Source organism: Nansenia antarctica (assembly GCF_963989245.1).
Source record: "Nansenia antarctica genome assembly, chromosome: 6".
NCBI lineage: Eukaryota > Metazoa > Chordata > Actinopteri > Argentiniformes > Microstomatidae > Nansenia > Nansenia antarctica.
The window spans coordinates 16,505,803-16,518,302 of NC_137676.1; the positions used below are offsets into that span (position 1 = coordinate 16,505,803).

Genomic DNA, 12,500 nt, shown 5'->3' on the forward strand with positions numbered 1-12,500 from the left:
GAACTTCTCATTCCAAAACCATGGGCATTAATATGGAGTTGGTCCCACCTTTGCTGCTATAACAGCTTCCACTCTTCAGGGAAGACTTTCTACTCGATTTTAGAACATGGTTGTAGGGATTTGCTCCCATTCAGCCACAAGAGTATTAATGAGGTCGGGCACTGATGTTGGGCGAGAAGGACTGGTTCGCAGTGGGGGCATTGTCATGCTGAAACTGGAAAGGGCCTTCCCCAAACTGTTGCCTCAAAGTTGGAAGCATAGCATACAATTCTCTAGAACATTGTATGCTGTAGCATTATGATTTCCCTTCACTGGAACGAAGGGGCCTAGCCCAAACTATGAAAACAGCCCCAGACGATAATTGTTCTCCACATACTTTTGGCCATATTGTGTATCATTTTGACTCAGCAAAAATTAAGTTAAGTGCGTGTCTAAGGGTGGTGTAATGCGACAGGTGTAATCCGTCAGCCTATGAGCTCCCTGGAGACTCAGCCATCTACAAAGGCTAACGCTGGCACACACACACTGGTGGTAAATGTCCTCCCAGCAGATGAAGACAGGCAGAGAATGCCTCCATTCTACCACCCTGGCACACACACACCAACCCCCCCCCCCCCCCCCCCCCCCCCCACAACGGCCCGGCAACAACCCCCCCCCCCACACCCCCTACACCCCCACTGCAACCCAGCTGTCAGAATACTGCGGCCAACACACACACACACGCGCGTGTGAGCACGCAGGCACACACGCACGCGCACACACACACCAACTCACTGACTGACCACCACAAAGTCACAATTAGACTCTAAAGCCAATCCCACCACGCCACATATTTGGTGGTGTTTGTCCCAAAAAGGTAGCTGCAGCACTATCGTCTAAAGGATTTCCACTTTAGTCCCATGGACTTGTTCAGAGCTAAACGCTAATCTGGTACGGTGTTCTCATGTGTGTTCCTCACCACTCTCCGGTGATGCGAGTCTTCAGTTCTGGGAGCAGGAACTTGTCGTGGAAGCAGTAGATGGAGGAGATGTTGGAGAAGATCCCAGTGATGACGTCCTGCGGGATTCCAGCTTCTGTGAGCTTAGTGCAAAATACCTGGAGAGACAATAGAAGACAACAGGGTCAGAAATATTAGAATATTCTTAGGTGGCGTAGCGGACTAAGCGTTGACCACGTAACCGCAGGGTTCCCGGTTCGATTCCGGCCGCGGACATATCCTGCATGTCATCCCTTCTGTCTCTCTAACCCATCCTTCCTGTCAAATCTCTACTGTCTCTATCACAATAAAAAGACAAATATGATAAACTCAGAAAAAACGACTTAAAAAAAAGAAGAAACATTAGAATATAAGAGCTGATGTATCTGGGCTTTTAACATAGAAACCTTGGCTCATTTCAACAGTATTCTTGGATGACACAGTGTAAAAAAAAAGAAAAGGAACGCTACGACTGCCAATGGCTCCTGGCCCGAGCTTAGTTTTTCCTGCTATGACCGGTGAATAGATGATTCACTTATTTAGACAAAGGTATTTGTTGGAACTCGCTTTGGATAAAGGCTGCTAAATGCCCAAAATGTAAATATAAATGTAAATGTGTTATATAGGAGGAAGATGAATAGACATTTGAGCTGGGTATTATACTGTAGAATTAGCATGACTTGCAAGAGTTTAAAGCTTGGTGGACATAACCACAAAGCACTTTAACCAAACATTTCCATCATTCTAAGGCCAACTGTTGGGACAGTGCATGCAACAGAGCTTTGGCTGTGCCCAACCCATCAGTTCTGTCACCTTTGACCTCCTTGTCAGTCACCCCAACCGCTCGCTTGTGACCTGTGCAACCCCAGCGTTTCTATGGCAACCGTGCCACTGTGTGTGGGGGAGACGTGACAAAAACAGGAAGCGGCTCTGAGGTCGCTGTGCCCTCAGCAACAAATAAAGCAGCTCTCTATTATGACAGAGTCACTGTACCGTATCCGGGGGAGGCTGGGGGAGGTAGAAATCGGAGGATGGGCTCATTGTCATGAACGGAATGGAATGAGGAATTTTTCCATTCTAGGCATTACAACGAGCCTCTCCGTTCCTCATTCCGTTCCGTGCATTACGATGAGCCTGTCCTCCGAATTCGACCTCCACCGGCCTCCGTACTGTCTGTGTCTGTCCCACAACAGATAACCCAAAAGTAGGCACCGGAGAGTGCAGTGGGGTGGTAGACAGGAGGAGGAGGAGTAGTAGGAGACAGAACAGGGGAGGAGGAGGAGGAGGAGGAGGAGGAGGAGGAGAAGAAGATTGGGTTAGAGAGGAGGAGGAGGAAGGGACAGGGGAGGAGGAGGAGAAGATTGGGTTAGAGAGGAGAGGCAGCGTGGGGTGGTAGACAGGAGGAGGAGGAGAGGACAGAACAGGGGAGGAGGAGGAGGAGGAGGAGGAGGAGGAGAAGACTGGGTTAGACAGGAGAGGCAGAGAGGGGTGAGGGAGAGGGGAGACCACGGAGTGTGTCCTGATCATCAGCCCAGATCTCAGTCGTTAGGGAGGGACAGAGATGTCATTCATCCGGGCTTTACACAGTGGAGCTCAGGGCGGAACACAATGACTGACTGACTGTACACACACACACACACACACACACACACACACACACACAAAGACACACACACACACACACACACACACACACACACACACACACACACACACACTCTTGATTAATCCAGTCTTTAGCGGAAGTGCCAGTGTTCAGTGGATCACTGGGCCAGTTTTAATCCAGCTTAGCCCTGATCACAATGACTAACTCCACTGGCACACACACACCAGAGACCAGTATTTGGGCCAGAGGCACCAAAACACACACCCACCCACACACACTATCAACAAGGGCAAGAGGGTTGCGTGTGTGTGTGTGTGGTGTGTGTGTGTGTGTGTGTGTGTGTGTGTGTGAGGGTCTGTGTCTGTGTGTGTGTGTGTGTGTGTGTGTGTGGGTGGGTCTGTGTGTGTGTGTGTGTATGCGTGTGGGTGGGTCTGTGTGTGTGTGTGTGTGTGTATGCGTGTGGGTGGGTCTGTGTGTGTGTGTGTGTATGTGTGTGCGTGAGTGTGCGTGCGTGTGTGTGTGTGGGTCTGTGTGCATGAAGTCACCTGGTCGAGGAGGTGGAGTCTCTTAACGTAGGCCTCCTCAGTTTGGAGAAGCTCTCGGGCGATGTTCAGGAGCTTCTGAGACTCTGAGCACTGAGGGAGAAAGCACACACACACACCGTCAGCTCTAGTAGACACACACCACACCACGCCAGAAGCAGACTGACTCTACTGCACCTCGAACGTATCAAGACAAGTCTCGGTCATGTCATTGAATACAAGTAGATTAGATTATATTCGATTCAACCTTTGCACAGAGTACAAACGAAATGCCAGAGGCAGAGCAGCTCTACGACATTACGTAACAGGATGTAACATTGATAGGACAGTATAATAAAATAAACTATACCAGAATTATTTTCGCATGGCAAAAAAATAAACTAAAAGTAATTCTTCCTCTTCTAGCGTTGTAACTGCCAATGGTCATAGCATAGATTACCTTTTGTTACGATGACTGATGGATAGATGATTCTTACTTAGACAAAATGTATTTGTTGTAAGTCACTTTGGATAAAGCCTAAAGGCGTCTGATAAATGCCAAAAGTGTAAATGTAATGTAACATTTCACATGTGCCTCTGTGACTATGTTTTGAGAAGTAATATCTCTAAAACAAAACAACAAATGTGTCCAAAGCAGACCTCACAAAAAACACACTTCTAAGTTGGGGTTCATTCAATATTGGGCAAAATAATCCAATTCAATATGGCCAAATTTGGCCAAGCCTAACACATCAAGACCCAGTCAATCACACCTCACTAGTACTGTAGATCAGAATGAGAATCAGAATCAAGTTGATTATTACATCCCATTATACAAGTATAAGAGAGTAAAATCCTTAGGCCTTGACATTGCAGGAACAAGAGAAAAATCTCAATAGTTCTAAAAACAACAACTATAATAAGACAAGAGACAATAGAGTAGTATAATAAATAGAAATAGCGTATATAGAGTATAGCCCTGAGGTAGCATGAAGCGTATCATGAAGCGATGATGTGAAGGATCTTTACATTTTTACATTTTTGGCATTTAGCAGACGCCTTATTCCAAAGCGACATACAATCAATACATTTGAATACTAAGCATGTGAATCATCAGTCCACCATTCGTAGCAGGAAGAGTAATCTAGCTCAGGCCCGGGGCCATTGATAGAAGGAAAAACCTTCTCCTATCACCTTCTTCTAAAACTTTTTTTTTTTTTTTTTACACTGGAGAAACAGAGAAACAGTACAAGGGGGGCAATAGAAGTTCTTAGGGACACAGTAGAGGGGAAAGCGGGTGTCTTTAGGAGACGTAGTGCTGAGGGGCAGAAGATGTCTCAGGTCTTAAATGGGGATGTCCTGTACTTCTGGGCATCTCACTTCCTGGCTGTGAAACGGGGCCAAACTCAACATTGTGTCAGTGCAATATTGCTACATTCACCAGTCAGTCAGCCACAGGTTCTGTTCTTCTGCTCTGCTCAATGTGATCCCCATGACTCAGCAGTTCAACGGTGTAGTAGTATGGAGCACTGGTGCTATGGTGGTTGATGTGGTGAAAATAATTCATAACAGACACTTGTTCTCATGGTAAAAAATAAGACACACATGAGTCCAGACACTAGATATGTCATCTCTGCACGCTTCTCTTGGCTATTGTCCTTTTGGAAGATACATTCCTGGACTGACAGTGATAGAGCACAGACTCACAGAGGTGGACCTGCTTTTTTTCTGTTGTGTAACAGCTGGTCCAGACACAGACAGTAACACACGGATTCAATTTATCTGCCCTTTATCTGAAGCTTTTATCCAAAGCGACTTACATTACAGTGAGTTCGACACCCCATGAAAACCGTCTTTTTAAACATATTTAAACAAATGGACATTTGACCTTCATTGAGAGATGGAGGCTAAACAAATAAAACAGAAAAAAAAATCCTTTAGAAAATTATTGTGTAAAATGTAATTATTAGAAATGTATGCAATTTTCTTGTGGGGAAAAAGTTAGGACATTTATTACTACTTCAATTGCCTGAAATTAGAATCAAGTGCACCATATCAGGTGCAAATGACTAGAACATCGTTAGAGAGGATTTGGAGGAGGCTGTTAAACCTCTGTGAAGGATCTTAAATGGGGATGTCCTGTACTTCTGGGCATCTCACTTCCTGCCTGTGAAACTGGGCCAAACTCAACATCGTGTCAACATTGTGTCGTTTGGTTTGCTCTTGATTGTTAGTGAGTAACTGAGTAGTATCACCACAGCAAGATCAAAAGAGCTCTCTGGGGCCTTCAGAAAGAAGGTTGTAATTTAGACGTGTATGAGTCTGGGAAGGGATTTAGAAAGATCTCCAAACAATTAGAAACAGTCATTCCACTGTCCGGAGAATAATTTACAAGTGGAGAACATTTAAAACAACTGCCAACATGACCAGGCAAAGCCGTCCTAGCAAGTTCAGGCCAAGAGCAGACCACAAGTCTGCCTCCAACAATCCTAAAATGTCATCACGGGACCTATACGTAGCTCTTGCCACAGTTGATGTCAAAGTACATGCATCTACTTCTGGAACAATGTGCTTTGGACAGATGAATCCAAAGTTTAATTATTTGGGCAGAGTAACGGAAGACATGTTTGGCGCAAACCAAAGTCAGCATTTGAGCACACAAACCTCATACCAACTGTGAAGCATGGGGGTGGAAATGTCATGGTTTGGGGATGCTTTCCTGCAGCAGGGCCTGGCCAGCTCACCATCATATAATCCCACTATGAATTCTTTATTGTATCAGAGGGTGCTTGAGGAAAATGTGAGACCATCTGTCCAGAAATGGAAACTGATGCGGATGTGGACCATGCAACATGACAATGACCCGAAACATTCCAGTAACTCTAACAAGGAATGTCTCAAAAGAATGAAATGGAGAGTTCTGGAATGGCCAAGTCAAAGCCTGGATATTAATCCTATTGAGATGCTGTGGGGTGATTTAAAGCTATAAATGGCACTGCGCCTTCCTATTTAAAGGACCTTCTCGACCCATATGTGCCCTCAAGGGCCCTGCGCTCACAAGGCTCTGCCCTGCTGATTGTTCCTAGAGTCAGAAAAAAGACAATCGGTGAGCGTGCGTTTTCTTTCCGTGCACCAACTCTCTGGAACCGTCTTCCATTGGACATCAGACAGGCAGAATCAGTGAAAGTGTTCAAAACTAAGTTAAAGACCCACCTGTTTTCTGTTGTCTATATAGGCTGTGTATTTGTGCTGCGAAATTTTGTGTGTTTTTAAATTGAAATAGTTGTTTTAAATTGTTTTAAACTGTTGCTTACCTATTGTAAAGCACTTTGATGTAAAGTGCTATACAAATAAAGTAAATATTATTTGAAACGGGCTGTGCATGTAAGACACCCCTCAAATAACACACAGCTGAAAAAATGATGCTTGGAGGAGTGGGAAGAACGTTCTCTTAGTCGATGTCAGAGACTGGTAGACATTTGTAGGAAACGTCTTATTGAGGTTATTTCAGCCAAAGGGGCAATACCTATTAGGGCATAGAGTGTCCTAACTTTTTCCGCAGTAGGAATTGGCATCTTTGTTCATTTTTTGTTCATGTTATTTAATAAATGATAACAAAGTTACACTTTCATTGTTTTTGGTTCAATTACATCACCTTTATCTATATATTGTTTGAAAGAAGATCATATGTACGTATGTATCATATAATGGATATGTCCATATTTGTTAAAAAAATAACTAAATATTTCATGGGGTGTCCTAATTCTTTCACATGACTGTATGGTCCCAGTGGGAATTGAACCCCCCAGCCTAAGCGTTGTTAGCTCCATGCTCTACCAACTGACACACAGAGGACCAAGACACAGACACAGACAGAGACACAGACAGAGACACAGACAGGGACACAGACACAGACACAGACAGACACAGACACAGACAGAGACACAGACACAGACAGAGACACAGACAGAGACATAGACACAGACACAGACACAGACAGAGACAGAGACCCAGACATACGCGGAGACACAGACATAGATAGAGACACAGACAGAGACACAGACATAGACACAGACATAGACACAGACACAGACACAGACAGAGACACAGACAGAGACAGAGACACAGACACAGACACAGACACAGACAGAGACACAGACATAGACATAGACACAGACAGAGACGCAGACAGAGACGCAGACAGACACAGAAAGACAGAGACACAGACAGACACTGACACACACAGAGACGCAGACAGACACAGACATACATGTGAAATGGGAAGAACTGTGAAACATGTTCACAGTAAAGATTTGTTCACAAACCCATAAAGAAAACAGCACACACTGGTCTCTAGGTAAAAATACCTCATCAGTAAAGAGGATACTACAGACACACAGAGAGGACATGTTCTCTCTTTTCCTCTCTTGCAACGTGCGTCGCTCAAAAAACCACTTCCTCTGTGACAAGTGACAACCCTGTCATTAAAAAACAGCATCAACAAGTCATCTGTCGTGTCAGAGGAGTGACAACGCTTTGTGTTGAACAAAAAACACACAGACACAATACAAATACTGTAGACACGATACACACCCACACACACACCCACACGCACACGCACACGCTCACGCACACGCACACGCACACGCACACGCACACGCACACGCACACGCACACACACACACACACACACACACACACACACACACACACACACACACACACACACACACACTCACACTCACACCTTTCCTCTGGGCAGCAATACTGAGATCAGGAAACATAGGGAACCGGAGATCCCTTGGGTGTGACCTATCACTTCAGGGCGTGTACGATGTGTGTGTGTGTGTGTGTGTGTGTGTGTGCGTGTGTGTGCGTGCGTGTGTGTGTGTGTGGGTGTGTGCGCGTGTGTGTGTGTGAGTGTCTGTGTGTGTGCGTGTGCGTATATGAGTGGATTTGAATGGAGTTTTGGTGTGTGTACGTTTGTGTCTGGGAGTTTGTGTGTGTGTGTGCGTGTGCGTGTGTGTGTGTGTGTCTGCCAGTGAGTTTTGGTACTGTACTGTAGGGACAGGGCGTGTCAGCCTTACCCCATGACAATGCTGAGGGTACAAAAACACTGCTGCTGACACACACGATGACCGTGCTGTGCCAGCCCGCGTGACAACAGGACAACTAAAACACTACCCTGAGTTGCAGCCGCCCAGTTTCAGCTGCCTCTCGCTTATTTCTGTATCTCACCAACTACTCATTTTCTTTACTCAGTATCTCGCTGACTCGCTTCCTTTTCCCACTGACTCCCTTTCTTTCTTTATCTCTCTCCTCCCTTTCTCGTTCTCTCTTTTTTTCGGTCTCTTTTGATGTTTCTGTGACGAGGGACAGGTGGGCAGCAGCTCATGTGTTTCCTGGTGGTGCTCTGAGGTTCGCTGTTAGAAGGGGGGGGGGGGGGTCAGTATCACTTCCACACCAGATCGATGGTTACAGTCAAGGACAGAAGTCAGGGGAAACAGTAGCTGAGCTGAGAGAAGGCTTCTGTCTGTCTGTCTTTCTGTCTGTCAGCCCTCTCCTCTCGCACCCGTCACAAGCTCCTGTTACAGCCCCGGAGCGGTTCTTCGTCTGTACTTTAGCTCACAAGCATATCCACTTTTAGATACGGACCAGCCACTTGTGACCACCACACACACACACTCTCGGGTGCTGAAACTGTGTGTGTGTGTGTGTGTGTGTGTGTGTGTGTGTGTGTGTGTCTTTTAGATTCCCAGAGAGACAAAATAAGAATACACACACACAGGTGGACATGAGAAAGTGATCAGAATCCTCTCTTTCAGCTCAGCTTTCACCAAATGTACACAGCTCAAGGTATGTATCAGTTTTAAGAAATTGTGACTGTTTGACTTCCTTAAATCTATGACAAATGCAAATGCAGTGTGTGTGTGTGTGTGTGTGTGTGTGTGTGTGTGTGTGTGTGTGTGTCTGTTCTGGAGGGAGCTTCATATAGTTGAGTGAGATAGTGTGAGGTAGTGTGTGTGTGTCTGTTTTGGAGTGAGGTTTATATAGTGAGGTAGTGTGTGTGTGTGTGTGTGTGTGAGGCAGTGTGTGTGTGTCTGTTGTGGAGTGAGATAGTGTCAATGGACTGACTTATATAGCACCTTATTCCAAAGTGCTTTTCAATGGCCTCTCATTCACCCATTCACACACACATTCACACACCAATGGTGACAAGCTACCATGGAAGGCACCGGCGTGCTCATTGGGAGCAATTTGGGGTTTAGTTTCGTGCCCAAGGACACCTCGACATGTGGCCAGCCAGGGTTCGAACCGCCGATCTGGCCAACATTAGACGCCGGCTCTACCTCCTGCGCCACAGCCACCCCAGTGTGAGGTAGTGTGTGTGTGTCTGTGTGTGTGTGTGTGTCTGTGTTGGAGTAGGGTTAAAAGAGTGAGGTAGTGTGAGGTAAGTGTGTGTGTGTGTGTGTGGACTCACCCTGAGGGCCTCTGTGTGTGTGTGTGTGTGTGTGTGTGTGTGTGTGTGTGTGGACTCACCCTGTGGGCCTCTGTGTGTGTGTCTGTCTTGTCCCCTCCGTCTGTCTCTCCGCTGCTCCCGTCGTCCAGGTCGCTGTCCTCGTCCTGCGTCGAGTCGCGCTTGTTGCCCAGGGTGACGCAGCAGGACGCGCTCTCCGTCTCCGTGACGCTGTCGTAGCGCTCCTCCTCGTCGATGGCGTCCTCGTTGGGGAACACCTCCCCCTCCACCGCGCAGGACGGGCTGTCGATGCCGCTGTCCCTGTTGGGAATCTTCCCGTTCCCGTTCTGCTCCGAGGAGCAGCAGTGCGAGTCTGCATTGTCCTGGAGGTCCCGGGAGGAGCCTTCCTCCCCTCCCTCCTCCTCCCGCTCCGCGTCGTCGAGGCAACCGACGCCGTGGCGGGCGATGTCGTCGTCCGTGCAGTCGTCAAGGGCGACGTCGTCGGAGCCGTTGATGCGTAGCGAGGCCAGGCCGGAGAGTTCCGTCACCTCCGCCGCCTCGTCGGTCCGTTCAGAGGCGCTAAGTGCAAGTCTGTCCGCGGGCGAGGATTCCCCAGAGTCCTTTGCTCTCGCCGAAGCTACGGGGTCAGGGCCGCGGGGGGGCGTGGTCTCCGACGCGGGGTCCATACTCAGGCACAGGTGGAGCTGGTTCTTCAGAGGGACGCCAAGGATGGGAACCCTGGAGGAGAAGACAAACACACGTCAAGACGTGACTTGAGTGATTTTCTGTGGTTTTCTGCTGGTCAGATGGTCATTTGGGTGGAATAAAATGAAACATTGGTGGATACATGATATGGGGAAACAATGAAGACTAGTACTGTATACATGGTGGAGACCAGATATCCAGAAAAATGTATGCACTCACTGCAATGTAAGTCGCTTTGGAAAAATCGTCAGCTAAATGGCATATATTATTATTATTATGATAGTTGTTGTTATGTTATGCGATGAAAACAAGAACTTGCATCATTTTCTTTCTGACGTGTTACTTCAGTAAGATGGGCTCTCACACCATACCACACAACCAGACCCCAACTCCCACAGAGGGAAGTGTGAAGCGTGTGTTGAAATGAACAGCAGCGAGTGTCAATATCACACACACTCACAAACGCACAAACATTACAAACCCTGTCTGCTGTGATGTAATTACACAATTACATGACTTAATGAAGCATGAGCATTGAGCACCTGTCATAACTCTACTTTTCAAATAATTACATACAGTACACACACACATGCGCACACACACACACACACACACACAATCACTCACACTCGCACTCACACTCACACTCACACACACTCACACTCACACTCTCACACACACACACACACACACAATCACTCACAATCACTCACACTCGCACTCGCACTCGCAATCACACTCACACTCACACACACACACACACACACTCGCACTCGCACTCGCAATCACACTCACACTCACACTCACACTCACACTCACACTCACACTCACACTCACACTCACACTCACACTCACACTCACACACACACACACACACACACACACACAATCACACACACACAATCACACACACACCTAAACCCGTTACTAAAAACCATGCCAGCACTAATCAGATGAAGTATTAAAGCGAGTGGACCTGCCACACAGCACCATACCTGGAGTTCTCAAACCTCTCGATGAGCAGCCCCACGCTCTGGGCCTCTCTCTGTGGCTGTGTGCCCACGCCAGGGGGGGTCTGGCCTGGCTTGGGTCTGGGCGGAGGTGGGGGGGCCGGCAGTGGTCTGGAGGGGGCCGGAGGGATCCTCTTAGGCTTCTTGTCCTGTCCGAGTGCCAGCAGGTGGGGGGGCTTAGGGGGAACTGCAGGTGCAGGAAAAGAGGGGAGGAAAGGGATGGAAGGGAGTAGGAATGAGAGAGAGAAAGAGCGAGAGAGCGAGAGAGAGAGAAAGGGAGAGAGTAGGTCAGGTCACCGTCGTATCCAGGGCAACTGTTTCAAGATACCCGGCGAGTCCCGAGAGAGAAAGCCTCCATGTCCTTGCCCAAGGCTGCTGCTCTGCTCCTCGCAAAAACCACAGGAACAAAAACACACAACTCATAAAACCACTTAACTCCCAGAGCAGATCCAACCGAACGGAGAGAGAGAGAGGCGCGGAGCACAAGAGAGGTTATGAGGCTTCAGGGGCACTGACAACTTCCTGGTTTCAGAACAGGATGCTGTGATGAGTGCGTGTTTGTGTGTGAGTGTGTGTGTGTGTGTGTGAGTGTGTGTGTGTGTGTGTGTAAGTCATTGTGGTTTCAAAAGCGAGATAAAAAAAAAAGAAGAAAAAACACCCAGACACGCAAATGACAGAGAGACAGGACGAGAGCAGTCCAGAAACACACACACTGCACAAACAGCCGCCCACGTTAAGCGCTGCCAAAAACACTGTTTCTGTGTGTTACGGTACATGTTTCTGTGTGTTACGGTACATGTTTCTGTGTGTCACGGTACATGTTTCTGTGTGTTACGGTACATGTTTCTGTGTGTTACGGTACATGTTTCTGTGTGTTACGGTACATGTTTCTGCGTGTTACGGTACATGTTTCTGTGTGTTACGGTACATGTTTCTGTGTGTTACGGTACATGTTTCTTAGAACATGGCTCCTGCAGAGTGGACTGTCTCTCTCTACATCTGCTATTGGCAGCAGTGTTTGTGCTCTGTTGTGTTGGGTCTCACGAGGGTTGAATCTTGTAAGAAGGTGTCTCTGTCTAAGCTCTCTCGCTACAGTATGTGAGCTTTTGTCAGCTTCCTTCCTCCTTCTTTCTCGCTCTCTCGCTTTCTCTCCCTCTCTCTCTGCCTCCCTCTCTCTCTCTCTCTTTCTCTCTCTCTCTCTGCCTCCCTCTCTCTCTCTCTCTTT

The 12,500-nt window shown here is 47.4% G+C and overlaps 1 protein-coding gene across 1 annotated transcript in view; it reads right to left on the reverse strand.

Moving 5' to 3' along the window:
* Window positions 1-12,500, reverse strand: part of fgd (faciogenital dysplasia) — a gene marked incomplete at both ends in the record, with an annotated part of 25,297 nt that overhangs the window by 11,241 nt on the left and 1,556 nt on the right. The window contains 4 exons of the mRNA XM_080534254.1: window positions 959-1,095; window positions 3,128-3,217; window positions 9,644-10,298; window positions 11,261-11,462. Of these exons, the coding sequence (XP_080390380.1) occupies window positions 959-1,095; window positions 3,128-3,217; window positions 9,644-10,298; window positions 11,261-11,462 (1,084 nt within the window). The remainder of the gene's footprint in view (window positions 1-958; window positions 1,096-3,127; window positions 3,218-9,643; window positions 10,299-11,260; window positions 11,463-12,500) is intronic.